The sequence below is a fragment of the Botryllus schlosseri genome, chromosome 1 (assembly GCF_051294905.1).
Source record: "Botryllus schlosseri isolate E-star chromosome 1, Bs_hap1, whole genome shotgun sequence".
Taxonomy (NCBI): Eukaryota; Metazoa; Chordata; class Ascidiacea; order Stolidobranchia; family Styelidae; genus Botryllus; species Botryllus schlosseri.
Window position 1 is genome coordinate 12510537 of NC_137236.1, and position 19271 is coordinate 12529807.

Here is a 19271-nt window from a genome sequence, read left to right on the forward strand (position 1 = left end):
TTACATATACATTTACGAGTAAACATTTTCGACCATGAACAATTCGACATTAACAAGACAAGGCTGCATACCAATATAACTGGTGATATGAATTTCAGGGTTCGAGCGTAATGCTTTGATAGCAACGAAACACTCGTTGTTCATCAAAAAATCAGCCTTGTCGATAGGGCATCCGCAATAAGAATGCGCAAAATCTGATAGCCGAGCTTTAAGACCAGGTATATTATTGTCCGATTTATGACGAGTGTCAGCCGAAAATATTCGGATTCATTTCAACATGAATATACTATTCAATTGTATATTAAAGTTCTGTACCTCCAAGAAGCTGTTCCCTGCATTGGGACAAATTATGGAAATACTTCGGAAATTTTTATTTCAAACGACTGTTCACTAATTTGATGAGACTACGACAACTTCAAATCGAGAAGGTTTCGCAGACATTACGAAGTTACCCTGATTGACGTTACTATCTCCATATTTTTATTTTTTTCACAGACCCCAACAAAACGTCTCTAAACAGCAATATGTTTGTATCAGCAGGTTATTGGAATATTTGCAATGAAAATGAGTTTTCACACTACGATAGTCCATGTCGGACGATTATTATGATGATATGAGTCATGAGGTTTTAGCAGTTGTGGTGCGAAACTGCCTCATGCTTTCTCAAATTAAAAAATAAAATAAAAATTAGGTTATCAACCATTTTAAAAATTTAGAGGTCTCGCGGACCCCCTGAAATTGCTTCACGGACCCCTAGGGGTCCGCGGACCCCCGGTTGAGAACCGCTGATCTAGATGATCAAGAATGACCAATGCTTGTGAGCTCATTTTTGTGTTACAATCTGCAAGTTCCTCATTATCATTCTCGTTGATTATTCTTGGATATGGTGATACTATTTGTATCAATTGGGTTTCCACCGTAGTATTTTGCTTTGTGTCTTAGAGCAGTCCCATACATGGGTTTCTCAAATAGCGGGTTGACATTCCTTCAACCAAGTTAATAATTATTATGTAACCGAGTAATAATATGACCATGAATAATACGTTACTTCGAAAGTTTATGTGCTTACTATACAATTTATATCCTGTGTCGGGCAAAAAAATATTCGAGATACTCTGCTTGTTCAAGATAACTGCAACAATACAGCTGGTACATCATATAATTGTCAATCATCAGAGAGGATGAGATCTAGTTGGTATTAATTAGTATTATAACTGCAACAATACAACTGGTACATGGTTCATCCTTCAATTGTCAATCATTAGAGAGGATGAAATTTAGTTGGTATTGTTATAGTATTTTATCATTTAAAAACACCAACAGATAGTGATGAGATTAAAGGATAAGAGGGTATTGAAATACATGAAGTGTTTCAATCAGACAGCTATTTGGCCAAGGTTATAATACATCTAGAAAGGGTTTGTGTGGAATCCAGTCCATCTGGTGAAGTTATGAGTGATAAATGGGGAATATAAACCAATACAGTTGGTGATAAGGATAGAATCATAATTTCAGCACTTCCAAGACAGGACAAGACGCCAAGAAATAGCATCTTTATCATCGCTAACAGCTATTTGATATCTATATGGATGATTTATATTGATGTGGATACTTTCACCATCCTTATTGTACTTCAAGAGACGAAACTAGGTCCATGTTTAGTCCAGTCCCATAGTAAAGCATATAGCAACAAAACAGTTTTGGGTCGAGTTATCTTTATCGCCCCTAGTGTTCAAAATGAAGTGGAAATGCCCCATTGTGACCACTCACGTGCCGAGAATATCATTTCAGGGTGACCCACACTTTCACATAGTTCACTCAGCTGTGTATGATCCAGGGCACAAATAGGGCCTACTTTGTACTTCAAACAGCATGGAGTCCATCTAGTTTTGTTTGATGTAGCGATGGACTTCCTTTCTCCAAATTTCGATTCGAAAGTATCTTTGAATATTGTGCTTGAATGGAGCAAATCAGATAAAGCTGACAGCTTTGATAACGCCGGTCGCATTGGAGTTCCACGCTCCAACCCATCTTTTATACATAGTTGACGGGTGTGCGCGAAACAAGCAAGGCGGCCCTGCGTTACCGTTTCAGATATTTCACCAAGAATTTGCTCATGACCTTCCGGAGTCTTCCACATAGTTGCATTCTCAAGAGAATCCTCCGAACCGCAATCATTGCCACCCTGGGCAAATCAAAATGAACTGAAAAAGCCTTCTTCATATTGGCAGCATTGTCAGTAATGACATAATCTAATTTGTCTTTTATGCGGAATTCGACCAATGTCTTCTCAAAGGCTGCTGCAATATTTTCCCCAGTATGCCTCCCGCGAAATCGATTACAGGCCAACGTATAGGAGTCGATACTCATTTTATTTGGGTTCAAAACGTACGCCGTTACTCCTAGGAAGGACATCATTTTTCTATCTGACCAGATGTCAACGGTAGCACTTACAGATCTGGAGCATTCCAATTTCTTCGTAATGCTGCTCTTGACTTCCTGGGCTTTGACGTGTAATTGTTTTTTGACCGACCCTCGACACAATGGCTTATGTCCAGGGGCTAAAATTTGTAGAAATTTCTCGAATCCGGGTGTTTCGACAATTCTGATAGGCAGGCTTTCGCAAACGATAAGATCATACACAATGCTTTGATTTATTTGGGTTGCTAATCTGCTGCCTGGAACAACTTGTCTTGCGTTGGTTCGACTCCCAGAAATATATTCGGTTATAGTTGGCTGCGATTCGTCAATGGTCATGTTTTTTGAATCTTTAACTGATATCTGTATGAATGGAGAAGAAAAAACGATTTTAATGATTTAGACGGGACTTTGTCCACTGATACCCAAATTCCTATCTCAACATTTGGTTAGCAGACCGCAATGGAATATTTTCGTTACACTTGATTTTAGTATGCCAAACCCTCATATGGAATATCAATATATGGTCAATTTCAATTCACACACATATTAACAATTCTTTAGGTTCCACAAATAGACTGAATATAGTAGCCATCACTCAATACTCTAAATGAGTTTAAGACACATTTGTCGCAAAGGTTATAGGGGCATTATTTGGATTTAGCCTGTTCAATATCTGATTTCTTAAAATATCACGCATTTAATAATATGTCATTGCAATCAAGAACAACTTTACATTGAAACATATGTAGCGATCAGTGCTTAAACAGAGATCCTCAATATATATAACACAGTACTATACCAGTAAGAAAAACATCTGTACTAGTACTGGAGTAATCATACATACTGGTCTGGATGACTTTGCTTGAGGTGTCTCGTGAAGTTGGACGTAGTGCCAACTTTCTCGCATAAAATATTCTGCTTCACGCACAATTTACATTTTGCAATCTGTTTGCTACCTTCTCTGACTTCATAGCCGCTGTATGCAAACTGGATGACAGTAGGTGGTCTGGACATAGCGAAGTAACTAAAATCTAAAGTAACCTGCGAAACCGTCTCAGCATATTAGCGATTGCCTCAGAAACAATGCAAAAATCCATTTTCCACAACCGCTAAACATCTAACACACGCTCGATGCCATTCATAACAACATCTCCTCTCCTCGCGAACTGTGCTCTCTGTCATGCGTCCAGCCGAAGAAACGACATACGGTACTCATGTTTCGTAACAATGCGTTGCGACTATGTACTATCGTCTGTTGTTTTTGCGACGGCATATCTGATATCAGACGAGTGCAACGAAAGCAGTGGTGACAAATAGCGATGTCGGCAGAATTCGTCAGATTTGTTGAACTAGGCATTACGATTCGAAAATTTATTCATCTTCAAGTCATATAAAATCAGCCGATTCATTGACTTGGGTCGAGTCATGCGTAATGACTCGAGTACAAGTCGAGTCAATCCAAATATTGACTCGAGTCGAGTCGAGTCATTTTCCCATTTCCAGACTCGAGTCATTACAACCCAGGGCCAGGGCCGTAGCGTCGGCACCTCACGCCCCTAATTGGGGATGAGGCGGGCTCGAAGGGGGCAAAAATTATCATGAGATTCAACAAAATTATATATTATTTATACTGAGAGGTTTTTATTATTTGCCATATTACCTTCGCGCATTGCAAAATTTATTGTCGCTTACTAGCATCAGATATAATATGATTTTGTCCTTGCCTAAAAGAAAACAATACTTTCAAGTTAAAGAAATAGGCCTTTCGCGACAAATCAAGGCCTATGAAGTTCCCGCTAACATGGGACTCCAAGATTCGTGCTGAAAAATATGGGAGAGAATAAAATGTTTTTTGAAACTAACGCACCATGTTGACCGAAACCTTACCAGTGGTTCCAGTTATCTAGGCCCCTTAACCCCACTCGAGTCACTTTGCAAAATGACTTGACTTGACTTGACTCGGAGCTTCAGAAATCTGCATTGACTCGTGACTGGGAGCAAAATTTACGAGTCAATTTCAAGTCATTAAGTAAACAGTGTCGATTTAATCAATGTATCTTGTGCATGTTCGGATTGTTCAAGATACGCCGGTGTCACTTGTGAGAGCAATTATTCATTCACTGATTGTACGTTACACTGATCCGTTACACTGATACGTTACATCACAAATAATTTGACCGCAAATGAAACGATCACAGTTTACGTTGTCGTACCAGTAGCAGATTAATCTAATAGCAATGTGTCTCAGTTTCTGAGACGGCTCAATGCTTACGCTGCGCATTGCTCACTTGCTCAGTTTTGCCAAACCTCTTGTATGATTTAATTCGAACAAATATAGTATGTGCGTTTATATTCTTACGGATGCGTAGATGGGTATTGTAAGCCAGTGCTCTTCAACCTTTTTCATCGTTGTACACCCTTTTAACATTTTCTCAAAACTCGTACACCCCTGACCATATAATACACCGATAACGCAGAAAGCCGCATTTTGATTACATATACAATACGTCCAGATTCCAGCGGGGAGTCGCCATGGCCCATGGACGACAAACATTCGTATGAAATTTGATATTGGGAACTTAACACCGCGGAGAGCCCTTGTGGTGTTCTGTGCCTTCACTTATTTCTTGAGATATGCCTTGCGTAAATTTCCTTATTGTAGAAGCAAAACATCCCAGCAGGCTTACAATATATAATTTATGTACCTAAATCGCGAGTATCAATGTCAAAAAAATATACTAGAATTATGGGTGCAGTCGCGCGGAGCGCGAAAATTTTGCCCCTTGAATGGATTTAATCGAAAATGTGGGTAGTTTCACATATTATAGTCAAAAGTTCATTCATTCTTAGCTCACGTGATCAGATTAACCCGTAGAGCTGATGGAGGGTATCTTCAAAAATATTGGGCACAATAATAATGATGTATCTTCCGGTTTTTATTAATCACTTAGTTGCATGTTGTTATTTCTTGGCCTCCCACCAGGATTGTTTATAGCCTATTGTTATTATTAGTATTTCTATTACACATCAATGATAGTGGCGATAATCGCATGTTTAGAATTTGTGCGCCTCTACAGTGCATTTCTTAAAGTTTAGTGTCTTTGCATTGGGTAATGAGGACGACTTTCGCTTGCACGCGCACTCCCATTCTTCATTCTCTCTCGCTAACGTGCGTCCACTTTCAGGACTCTGCTGCTGACTTTGGAGCTCGGCTCAATCTTTTTCTAGCTAGACTTTCAAGACGCTACGACGGCGACGAGGAGCCCAGATAAACCTCCGACACATATAAACATGGCTAAGCCTAGACTTGAACCAGCATCAATTGGTTGCATAATGACGGCCGTCAACACATGCTAATTTAAATATGTGTAGAAGGTCGCAAAATTATGGGTTTGCGGCTGAATGAGGCCGCACATCTGCAGGTTGAGCACCCCTGGCCTAGCCGAAATAGGGATGAAGGCTGCAACGTACAGTAAATGCTAAATACGAATAAGGGCTCGAGGTTACTCGACCACCATCTAACGCAGTGATTCGCAAACTCGACCCCCTAGCTGCGCAATCATGTATTCTGCGCTATTCATAAGCTTGCCGCCGGAAGCACCAATTCAAAATGTCTGAGCTGTAGCGGTGTTTTCCTCGAGAATCGTCAGACAGATATCGCAAGCTGAACACATGCTAACTCCACCCTACTCTATGCGAAAAGGGTGGCCGGTCAATACCGAGAATGCAATACATGCAGTACAGGCATGTTATGCATATGAACAGGTCGAGTGTGTGCATAACGGCGTTGCCAAATTCGGTATCGATTCTCAAGTATAAATTTCTGCACAACGTTCGTTACATTAAGCTAGATCAGGGGTTCTCAACTTCCCTCGTATAACGGGCCGCATTTTAACAGCGAAAGACGCTGCGGGCCGCAGATCATCATTTCCATGTATATAGTGGGATATTATTAAATTTAGGCTACTATAGCCTATTTACCAGTCGCATTCGTGCGTTTAGTACATTTTTATGCATTCTAAAGCATTAACGGACAGAGTTCGCAAGATTGCGTTTTTTTTTGCGAATATTATCTTCCAGCGGCGCAAGCATATCCCGTCATTGAGCGTGCATTGCATTAATTGTCAAGTCAGTATATGCACCGTCAAACCCTTCCACCAGAGAAGTCTCTGTTTCAATGCGTGAGCGAGCAAGTATAAAATTCCGATAACTTTTTCGCTACAGAGGCCATTATCACTTTGAGCTCTCAGTGATATGAGAAGAAGTCTGGCGTTTGGGTCATTTTTGAACAAACTAATCAACCCTACTCCTTTCCTTCAATGGGTGGAGCCCTGCACGAATACAGACAGAATTCAGCGTTTTAAAGTTGATGTTTTTAGCGGGTCCCTACTCGCGTTTGCCCTGCCAGCATTCCCAGTCTAATAGAAAGCCCTCAGATAATGAATTCGCTCTGTAATGTCCGTCGAGTCAGTGGATTCGTCCGATGCTAGGCTAAAAAAATACGCGTCAACGTATTTCAGAACATGCGATGAAAGATCGACTGAAATTGCTGTTACTCTTCTGGTCACGGTTGAAACAGACAACTGTAACTTCAAAATTTGTCAGGTGATGTTGTCCTTGTTGTTAAGTATCGGAAGCAGCGAATATTCGTTTTATTGACATCGCACATTCTTTGGCCAATTTCACGGGTTTAACGATATTCCAAGCAATTTTAAACCATGCGTCTGTAATATAGTCGACAATTTTAACAATGCCTCGAAATATAGATTGGTGGGCTTGACACCCAGCTAGCAATGTTTTTTCTAACATCAGGCAATACGTATAACTTCAGAAGAGAGTGCCGTGGTATAATTTTAAGCTTCTACCCTTCGTTACGAAAACTGTTATTCGACAAATATGTAGCATCGGTTTTCCATTTATATCTGAGAAAGCAAATTGATTGTTCCAAACGGAGTTACAAACCCAGTTCCCGCCGTTTAATTTCCCTTTCCTTGTTCTTGTTGAGTTAAACACCCTTTAAGAGTGTACTACACAAAGGAATTCTCTGAAACTAGAGTCCAGCCGAATACCGATTCAAAACAATAACAATCTACACTGGAGCATATATCAAGAAACCAGAATATATTAAAGAATGAGTAATTAAACGAGACATAGACGGTGCGATAAGAGAACTAAGTAGCTAAATTAATATGTAACATCGTGTCAGTAGCAATTGCGTTTATAATGAAAGATGTCGCGGGCCGCAAAATAGACGTCTGCGGGCCGCGGGTTGAAAACCCCTGAGCTAGATTCTTGGCATTGGCCATTTTAGGTAATGTCCATTCTCGGTAATAGCATTCCCGGTAATATAATGGAACCCTCGAAATGGAAGTAATGTGTCCATTACCACAGGTTAACTGATGAGAAACATTTGGTTATGACATCACATTGTACGATATTACACATCCAGTCAATCTGTTTTGAAGCGTAAACTGGCTTAGGCCAGTGTCTCCCAAACTTTTTTCAGCTACCGCCCCACTGGAAAACGAATAAAGTGCCAGCGCCCCCTGACACCCCCCTCACACCACGCCTAAATGATAAAAACGAAAGTTGTTCTGCATTTATTACAGCTTATAATGAGACGGATGAAGCTGTTGAAATATTATCATCATCCTCGACATATTGGGTTTGAGTCGTGATAAGAACATTCTTATTCTAAAATATCCAGGGTTCACGTCCCGTAGGCCCTACTGTCAAGTCGATTTCTGCTGTGAGCCTTTATCACCTTATCGCGGCACTTTGTTTGTTTGTTTTTGGGTATTCATGGTGTTTGTCGAATACTATGGTCATTCACACCAGGCCGATATTCTTTTTTATTTTTCCGTAACTGCCGACTTATAGCACGGCACTTAAAACACGTTGTATCAAATATGAGCGGGGAACGGCAATGACGAAAAATTCTAACCGACTCCAGTGAGTGTATTGCTATTTGATTCGACTGTGTATCCAGAACGATTGATTGTAGATACTGAACTTTGGGTTGAACTCAAACTTGTTCTACACTGCAATGTAATCATCTCGCCAATCATTTCATGCTCGTAAACTTCACAGAATGGATTGAATATCCGGAGAGGAATTTCTTATTGGAATATATCCTGGAATCAAATCATCATCTCCTCGTGCAATTTTCTGAGTTGATTGCCTTATGTTTCTCCATCAAATTACGGTGAAATATCACGGGCTTATCATTGAATCTGTACGGTGCCATTTTAACCTTTATCAGGTTCATCGCATTACTAAGAACTGATATATTCTACTCATAAATTTTGGAAAATATGCCCGTCAAATCGAAGCGTTATCGTTTCTCGCAACCAGAAACGTTGTGTCGAAGGCCGCGGTCGCGGCACTGTGGTAAATCCACGATCGTTTGAGACAAAGTAAAATCACGCACGGCAGTTCTGTAATGCCATCACACCTTGCAGTGAGCAATACCTGCTCAAATTCTCACAACACACAGTGAACCACGCTTTTCAGGGATACTGCCTTCTGCTAAATTAGTCCATTGATGGGCAGGTTCAACATTGTGAAGTAACAATGGACTTTTCCGGTACAGCTGAATAGATAGACGGACGACCCTAAATCGCCTTGGCTGAATCGATTCCGCATTTTTACTGTGAATTTAGCTGCTATATTTATCAATAGTTTCGACACAACGCAGCAGTTGTCTTCTAAACCTACACCGCCCCATTTTCTCTCAGCGCCCCCCTACCGCCCCACTTTTCGAGCCAGCGCCCCCCAATCGCCCATTTCGTGGCCAGCGCCCCCTTCACGCTCGCGAACGCCCCCAGGGGGGCGCTGGCGCCCACTTTGGGAACCACTGGCTTAGGCTATCTATTGTGATATCTACAGTCACTGTATCATCGGTTCATCATAATGTGGATCTGGTACACCCATGTACAGTGTACACTGTACAGTGTACACCCAATCCGAGTGGTACACCCTTCAAATATTATGGTACGCCCTGGGGTGTACGAAACACCCGATTGAAGAGCACTGCCACATTGCTCCTTAACCTGTGCGTCAACCTGTACTGACGCATAAACCTACCTTTGAGATAGCTAGCCATCGGCTCATTGTAATTCGGATCTGGTCACCCCACCCGAGTGGTACACCCTTTGAAAATTCTGGTACACCCTAGGGTGTATGAAAACCCCGGTTGAAGAGCACTGGTTTAATGTACATCTTTCTCAGATTGGCAAACTTTGGTTCATTCTGTGACGCATAAAATTTGTCAATACTTTCAGAATATAATTTCACTTTCAGAGTAAAACACTCGGCAGGTCGGATCCGGCCTGCGGGCCGCATGTTGCCTGCCCCTGGTCTAGGCCGTCGTTTACAAATTCATTTGATTAATTCTGTGTTGCCATAAAATGCGATACTTAAGTGAGGTATTCTACAAAATCTGTACTAATTGAGTATACTCTGAGTGGCTGCTTTGATTTAAATCCTTGTTTGGTAGATGCAAAGAGCATTTATACATCGCATATGACATTTGATTTTATGGGGAAATTTGTTATTTCTCCATAACTTTATGTGCTCCCTCGCGCGAATCTACCGTATAGTTACCAGAGATAAGCGGATTTGAAATTTCTATGTCCTAATGCAATCCAAATCCGAACCTTCAAATCCAAATCTAAATCCTAATCCATAACTTTTTCATATTCAAGTCCATGTCCAATCCTAATCCGATTCCAACTGGAAATTCAGAAAAAATGCTAATTTATACAACGGAAGGATTCGAAAATTTTCTTTCACAACCAACGACTCACTTGATTCAAGATAACTTAGTAACCATAAGTACATTAATAACTGATCTGAATAAAGTTTGTCGCCATTCGCCACACGACATTTCAATCTCCCAGAAAATAGGTAAATCCAATCCAAATCCTAATCCGTTCTGAAAAAAATGTCTAATCCAAATCCAATCCAAATCCGACAATATTTCCCAAATCCTGCTTTTTCAAAACCTAATCCTAATCCATGCTCATCTCTGGTAGTTACTTGTAATCCAGAGTTATCTACCGATCGGGTAACGTCCGATAACAGTCACAATCTAGCATCGGTGAAAGGATGGTAAGAAGTAACTATGACTGTTGAAACCGTCATATAATTAGAATTGTTGCATTTGGTGAAATTCGAGAAGCTTCAGCAAAAATTTAACTCATTCAGAGTTGAAGAAACTTGATTGCGAATTCGCGCCTTCTTCAGATGCTTTCATGACCCCCAGTGTGATAACCATGTAATGCTGAGGGATACATTTTCTGTTAATATGCCAAAAGAGAGATTCGGCGAGTAAATTATGAATCACAAGTTTCGGAGAGAAGTGGATATTTGACAACGCTGGATTCGTCCAATTTTTATTAAAATATTATTTCTCGCTGTCATTGTGATATTACGAGTGACAGTAAATTAAAATTCACATTATTTTGACCATCAGGTTAAGGGTAATGTAACTTTATTCCATTTCGCTAAACAGTTCACAGCAATCAGGCTACTATATTACCGCATATACATCTCGTTTATCCAGTTTACCGGATCCTTAACCTACGCTCGCTCTATACTTAATTAATGGATAACTTTATCAACGCATTTTATTGGGAAGTTAGTATATGAATTGCAAATATCGACGCGTTGTGTCGTTTTCAGATCTTAAAAATATGGGTGCTGGTTCCGTTCGATTCATTCGATATCGATGCATGGCGAGAAACCTTTCAAAACATGAAATGCGCCGTCTCCTGTTGCACTGTTGCTCCGGAAATACCAGAGGTGATGTTGAAGAAATATTGAACTAACCCGACGCGACTAAATCCGACAGCCCGCATTTACAGTGTGGGGAAATAGACGTGAAAAAATGGATCGAAGCTGCCAAAATTGCTGAAATGGGGCCAATTGAGGAAGTCGTATTGTCTTCGGTTGATAATATTGCACTCCGAATCGGAGACATCCAATTACTGAATGCAATACAATATCGCCAAGAGGTGAATAGAATGAAGCATTTCAAAAGTAAAAAAATATGAATTTTTGATTCGGGATTTGGTAATGACAATCATGTCAGCTCTCTCGCCATGGCTGTGACTGCCGGATCCCACGCCCCCTAATTGGGGATGGGGCGAGCTCGAAGGGGGCCAAAATTAATATGTGATTTGATAGAGATTATATCGTGTTTATTTGGAGATTTTAGCAGCATTTCCAAATTATCCTCGCGCCGCTTGAAATTTAATGCCGCTAACTAGCGTCTGATATAATATGATTGGATTACCCTTCCATACAAGAAAAAAAACTTACAAGAAACAGGCATTTCGCGTTGGACATTACCGTGTCACGACAAATCAAGGCCCATAAAGTTCTCGCTAACATGGGACTCTGGGGATTTATCTGAAAAATATCGTCGGGGAGAAATGTTGGTCGAGAGTAACACCCCATGCTGACCGAAAACTTTTTAATGTTCCAAGTTCTGTAGGCCCTTTATCATTTTGAATTGAAATTTCTTTTTTAGCTGTCATTGTGATATTGCGAGTGATAATAATTTGAAATTAACGGTATCTCGACCATCATGTTAAGGTTAGTGTAACTGTATTTCGTTCCGCTAAAAAGTTCTCATGTATAGGGCTCCTATATTAACGCATATCGAGGTTAACCAGACCCTAAACCTACGATTGCGCCGTCCTTAATAGATGTAGAACTTTATCGGCGCATTTTATTGGGCATTTAGTATATGAATTGCAAATATCAATGCGATCTATCATTTTCAGATATCAAACTTATGGGTGAAGGTTCAGTTCGATTCATTTGATCCCGATGAATGGCAAAAAACCTTTCAAGACATGAAATGCACCGTCTCCCGTTGCATTGTTGCTCTTGAAATATCAGAGGTATGTTGAATAAATATCGAACGAAAAAGACACGAATAAATCCACTGGTGCGCATTTATAGTGTGGAGAAATAGATGTGAAAAAATGGATAGAAGCTGCTAAAATCGCAGAAGTGGGGCCAATTGACGAAGTCATCTTGTCTTCGGTTAATCGTATTGCATTCGGAATTGCTGACATTCGATTTATGTATGCAATGCAATATCGCGAGAAGGTGAATAGAATGAAATATTTGAACAGTAAAAATTGCAGGTTTGTGATTGATATTTTATACTGGCAATAATGCCATCGCTCTGGCCAGGGCCGTAACTGCCGATACCTAATTAGGGTTCGGGCCAAAATTATTGTGTGATCACACCAGAGTTGGATCAATTGTAATTTGTAATTGTAATTGAATGTAATTAATTACATTTTTCAATGTAATTGTAATGTAATTGTAATTTAAGCATTTTTATTTTGTGTAATTGTAATTGTAATTGTAATTTGACAAAAATTTTGCTCAATTACAATTTTATTACATTAAATTGCTATTGAGACCTGACAAGCACAACATAAAATAATTGACTTATAATGCATTCTCTTTAAATGTCGACAAGGAATTTGGTGGATCCATTCGCGGAAGCCCTTGACTGCGCCCTTGCGGGCGAAGTTTTTTTTATTTTTACCGCTATGCTGGCCTCGGCTGCCATTGTATACAATTTTTGATTACTAACCAACGGACGGATTCGCAACACGTGACTCACGATTGAATACGCCGAGAAGCGAACTGCCGAGCCGGCTAAAAGCAACAGAATTGATAGTCCCATAGCTGGCGATCCAAGCGTCGAAATTTGATATGTATGGTCCTAATCGAAAGCTAGTGTCGCACTGATTCCGCAATAAAAGTATATTTCCAGGCAATGGTACCATCCCAAAATAGTCGTGAAAGTCTGGGAATCGGCATTGTTCTGAACAATCGCTGGGCGTAATTGGTAATTGTTGTGGTCATGCTGCGGCAGCGCTCTCACTTTTCAGAACAGTTGGCCTTAAACGGCTATTTTGGAGCAGTTACATTGTCCTGACGAGATTTTATTTTGTATTTTTGGAATTAGTACATCAATAGCTTACGATAAAGACCAGATGCATCAAATTTGGACGCATGGATCGCCAGCTCTAGGACTACAAAGTTTGCTGCTTTTAGCCGGATCTGCGGTACGTTTGTCGGTGCATTCATCCGTGACTCACATCTTGCGCATCTATCCGTGGGTTGGCAATCTACAATACGATTTCAGATCACGATGCTGCATCGTTACTTCGTCTGGCTAACTAACCAGACCACTGGATATTATATAACGTCTTATCTGACAAAGCACCATTTTGTTTTTACTCCTCATCCTAATTCCTACGTCCCTCGATAAAAATAATAATATTTCTTTAATTATATACTATATGCGCAAATCCAACACGTGCATATATTATAATACTTTTTCAACGACATACTGCACCCTATCCTTAATCCTAACCCATAGGAAATTAGGTAAATAACATTTTACATTTCCAATTACGTGAGCCATAATTACCGAGCATACAAAACACGCTTATATTACGTCACAATGACATCTCACATAGCATACTATGTACGCATATAAACGCATTTATTACTACACAATCTGAACTAGACTTGAATTGTTGTTAAATACGACGCTACGGTTGTCAAGGAGCACGGTTGAATTTATGATTACTCAATTACATGTTCAACAGCAGCAATTGTAATTGTAATTGTAATGTAATTGAAGCATGCAAGGAGTAATTGTAATTGTAATTGTAATTTGATATTTTTAGCCTGGAGTAATTGTAATTGTAATGTAATTGACACATTCATGAAAGTAATTGTAATTGTAATTGTAATTGAACTGAAATAATGGAATTGATCCAACTCTGGATCACACATATATTATATATATATGTTTTTTTCTGTAATATTTTTCAAATTAAGTTCCCGCCTTGCGTCGCTGATATAGCAGGTAGTATAATATGAGTACCCTCCCGCACAAGACAAAAATACTCACAAGTTATAGAAATAGGGATTTCATGTCGGATATTAGTGTGTCACAACAAATAAATTAAGTTTCTGCTGACATGGGACTCTGGAATTGTGCTGAAAAATATCAGTGGAACAAAAATCTTAGCAGACACTTTTCTAATCTTCCACTATTCATATCCGCCTGTGCCCCAGCACGGAGAAATGCTACCCACAAAGATATACAATGCGCTTCGTGAAGTAATGTCAATGTGACATTGTGTGCGTCGCACAAAAGCTTTCCTTTTAGTTTAGTCTGTTACGATTGGTCAATTTCAAAATATTTTGCTTTCATAGAACAGGGGAGGTAACGGCATAACAACATGAAAAAAAAATCAATTAATTAATCTGGTAATCACACATTTTGGGGTCGAGAAGGTTTAAACGGTATTACGGAATTTTCAGAACGATGAATCCAAGAATGACATTAGTTTTTCTGAATTGGCTCGATTTTTGTAAATATTCCATATTTTTGGTTGGAAAAATGCTAAAAAGTCGCAACTTGTATCATAGATAAAATGTTATTTGTATAGTAAGGATCTTTGTAAACTACGGTTTTAGGGCATTCTTATGTCGCTGAATCCGAAAATGACATTCGTTTTCATTTCTAATATACCCTATTCTTTGACATACTCCGCATTTTTGTTTTAAAAAAGTGCTCAAAATACGCGAATCTTGGCATATGTAAATTTCACTTTATATACTACAACAAGAAAACAAATAAGTCAAAACTAGCGATATCTAAAAAACTATAGCTAATTCAAAGAAAGGGACGTCATTTTCGGACTCAGCAGTCCAAACACAACTAGTAACCTTTAAAATATCTTTGGCACTCAAAAAAGTTGTTTTTGCGGGCTAGTGTAATTACTAATTGCGTAACCCAAATTTTCAAAGACATTACTTCCCTCAGTTGTATTGTTAAATATAATCACGTGACCTGAGAAAGGTTAAAAATTTCAAGTTAATATTGACTGAATTCAATCACGAATTTTTAAAATTATTTGCGCCCAATGCAACCAGACATCATAATGACTCTGACTGATACTCTGTCTCTCTGTAAACATTCTTGCAGATCTCTGTGATAAGTAGCTTAGTGGGAAAACGGATAGCCCGATGAGAGGTCTGGGATGCGAAGACCCCCAGAAGTACGGTTTATCACCCTATGGGGGCCCAAGACCGACGCTTTGTGGGGCTCATGACAACCAGACATGGGGTAATCGCGATTAGTAATCGTGATCGATTACGACGATTGGAGCATTTTCAAGTAATCGTAATCGCAATCGATTACATTCGAAAAAACTCCGAAGTAATTGTAATCTTAATCGACTACTTCCCATATATAATCGATTTCTTTGTGAAAGAACGATTACTTTCTATTTGTACAAGGACTATGACATAAAGTGAACATTCGTGAACAAGGAAGATATATTATACCAGGTTCGTGATAGCACAAACGTCTGATTTTCAAATGCCATTTCTCATTATTATGTAAGAAGCAGCCTATTACCTGAGCTAGTAATTGCGTAAGAAGTATACGCAGTAAATAGACATTCGCCGTATGTACATTGGTGTGCTTGTAATCAATGTTCCCTCTAAGCTGCGCACGTGCGCATATGCGCAGTGCTGAAACAGTCTCTGCGCACAGAAAATCCAATGTGCGCACAAAAAAAAATCCGAAGTGATGTTATTTTAGCCGTTGCGCACTGTTATTCAACGGACCACGCAGGCGCGCAGACTCGTGAAAAATTAGAGCGAACATTGTTTGGGGCAAATAGTGTTATGACTGAAGTCTGAAATCGAGGTGCAAGTGTGGCCCGCAAAGGTAAATATTTCGCTCCGAGAAGAAATGAGAATTTGCAATCACGTGCTCCTCACGAAGGAGATTTTTTTAGTATGGTCTCGTACGCGTGAGCGATACTGATATTTCAATAGCGTATTATTGTCATGGAATGGTTAAATAACATTGTTTAACAACGTTATAAATAACAGTGGGCTTGCTCGAAGTTAATTTGCGAGAAACTAACGAATAGTCTTCTCCGCGTGGCATGAACATTGCGTAAGATTTACTCAGGACCATAACGGCCGCACTCATAGCCCCAATTGGAGGGGCCGAGATCGAAGGAGGCCCAAAATTAATTCGTGAATTAACATACATCATGGTGTCTTTTTTTTTTTGGCTTTTAAAAGAAAATTCGCGCTACGCGTGATTGAATTTCGCGGGATGTCTAGAAGATTGGGTAGGCCTATCCTTTCCCAACAAAAAATACGCATGATTTACAGAAATGGGCACTTGGGCGTCGGCCATTGCCGCACCACGACGCGCAAAGACATGAAGTTATAGGCCATGTAACATGCGACCCGGTGAAGTGCGCCAGAACCATCAGCAGCGAGACTACCTTGGCCGAAAAGGAATGCCCTCGTGCTGACCGAAAACTTCGATATATAGATACAAATATGTTTAATTGTCCATAGGCGCCTAAATGGCTGGCGCCGAATGCTCCTGTCCTGGTGATCCGAGTCCCACAAAAAGACAAATGCCATATCGAGGGAACATTATTTGCCAGTAAATAAATACTAATTTGAAATCGTGTGCGTCTTTCAGTTTAGTACGTTCGGGCAATTTCAATATCTTTCGACATATAGCAGATAGAAGGTCACGAAATAGGATCATGTAACGAAGTCATCATACCAGCAGGTACGCCCGAAGATCTTTTATTATTATTTATTTATTCCAACACACCTCCCTCGATCAGATCTACCGGTAAATCTGATTATGTAAGCAGAGAGAGGATAAAAACTGATGGCAATATATATGCAATTCCCGATAATATTCAGCGATTCAATCATGAAATATATAAATTTGTCGCACTTCGCGCGTTTAGGCGACACCACTACTAGACAGGGGGCATCTAATGTAGATGATAAGTACCGGAAAAAAAGCGTATAGCCGTCGGGGGGTCGTTGGGGGGTCGTCGTCCTATGAGGGGGGGGGGGTTACGCACTGTTGTCCAAGGGCCTGCGCAGTGAGTTTGCGTGTTTGCGCAGACTCGTGAAAAATTAGAGGGAACATTGCTTGTAAGAACCCCCGCTGTGCTGTATATCAGGTTATCGACACGTTCCACACGCCAGTACCTCGCATCAGGATAATTAAACACCAGCAGGGTTGTAATGACTCGAGTCATGACTCGACTCGAGTCGCGATTTTCTGATGACTCGACTTGACTCGAGTCATTTTCTCAAAATACGGAAATGACTCGACTCGACTCGAGTTAATCTGTGTATTGGCTCGACTTGGACTCGAGTCATTTCGCATGACTCGAACCAAGTCATATGACTCGAGACTCAGACGGCCAAGAGCGACGTTTCATTGTAATTTCGAAGAGTAGTAAAGTATAACCACCCTTTTAGGAGTTCGTCTGATGGTACTGGTACTTAAAAATGCGACCAGAAACTATTAAAAGTGAGGAAAATTAGTATATTATAAATGCGAACCATTCGATATCACCAAACGGAGTTACAACAGTTGGTTTTACTAGACTTTATCTGGAAACTGAGCAGTCAACACAACGACTTGGACTCGACTCGAGTCATAATACCATGACTCGGACTCGAACCTCTGCTCGATGACTTGGACTCGGACTTGATTCGGTGGCGAAGTGAAAATGACTCGACTTGACTCGAGTCAAAACTAAAAAAGTGAGATTGACTTGTGACTCGGAGCCTTGTGACTTGGTTACAACCCTGATCACCAGTCACCACTCTGCTTAGTTTAAAATAGTAACTTGTGTATTGATGTTTGGTTATGCTTTGTTAAACGCAGGCTTATGGAGTCGGCTACGTACGTACACCTGACTGGCTGTAACCAAGTCACCAGGCTACGAGTCACAAGTCAATCTCACTTGAATAGTGTTGACTCGAGTAAAGTCGAGTTGTTTTCAATTCACCACCGAGTCAAGTACGAGTCTAAGTCATCGGGAAGAGGAGGGTCGAGTCCAAGTCATGGTGTTATCACTAGAGTCCGAGTTCACGTCATTACGTTGAATGCTCAGTTTCCAGGTAAAGTATTGTTTAACCCACCCCTTATAACTCTGATTGTTGATATGGAATGGTTCGCATTTATAAAATACTATTTTTTCACTTTAAGCAGTTTTTGGTCGCATTTTGAAGAAACAGGACCAATGTTCCGTGTTCATTTTGAAGAGTCTGCGCACACTCACCAACTCACTGCGCAGACCCTTTGACAACAGTACGTAACGACTGAAAAAGGTCATTACTGCCGATTTTCTGAGCGCAGAGACTGTTTTAGCACTGCGCATTTGCGCACATGCGCATCTAAGGGGTAACATTGACAATTATCAATAGACGGAAGGTCTCAAACACGCGGCCCGTCAGACCATTTTGTTTGGACCGCGCCAGCATTTTTGACTTTGAATAACGTAGCATTATTTAAGTGCCACCCATCTTTTTTTTCTGATTTGAAAAGTTGTTCAAAACCGGAAAGACTACACATTCAACTTCACCAACACATCCGTTTTGAAAGCAACCATGCGGTTGAAGATCATATACGTCGCATTGGCTATTTGTGATGATAAAACATTACCATGACTACAGCAGGTTTTGTTTGTTTGTTTTGGGGTATTCATGGTGTTTGTCGACTACTGTGGTCATTTACACCAGGCCGATATTCTTCTTATTTTCCGTAACTGCCGATTTATAGCACGGTCCACCTCTAGGCTTTTGCAAGACACCGCTGACGCGGATGAGGTGGCGAGGAGGAGCCTAGGTAAACATCCAACACTTAAGTATCGGAATTCGGAAGTCGACATTGGTCGGACGACTACAGCTGGTGATTCGTGACGGAATATCGAGACTTGGACTCTACC

The 19271-nt window shown here is 40.3% G+C and overlaps 1 protein-coding gene across 1 annotated transcript; it reads left to right on the top strand.

Moving 5' to 3' along the window:
* Window positions 1-11110: 11110 nt before the first annotated feature.
* Window positions 11111-12638, top strand: LOC145442195 (uncharacterized). Its single transcript, XM_080320096.1, has 3 exons — window positions 11111-11226; window positions 11289-11438; window positions 12213-12638. The coding sequence occupies exons 1-3, from the start codon at window positions 11179-11181 to the stop codon at window positions 12339-12341; spliced, it is 327 nt and encodes a 108-aa protein (XP_080176222.1). The 5' UTR covers window positions 11111-11178; the 3' UTR covers window positions 12342-12638.
* Window positions 12639-19271: the final 6633 nt, after the last annotated feature.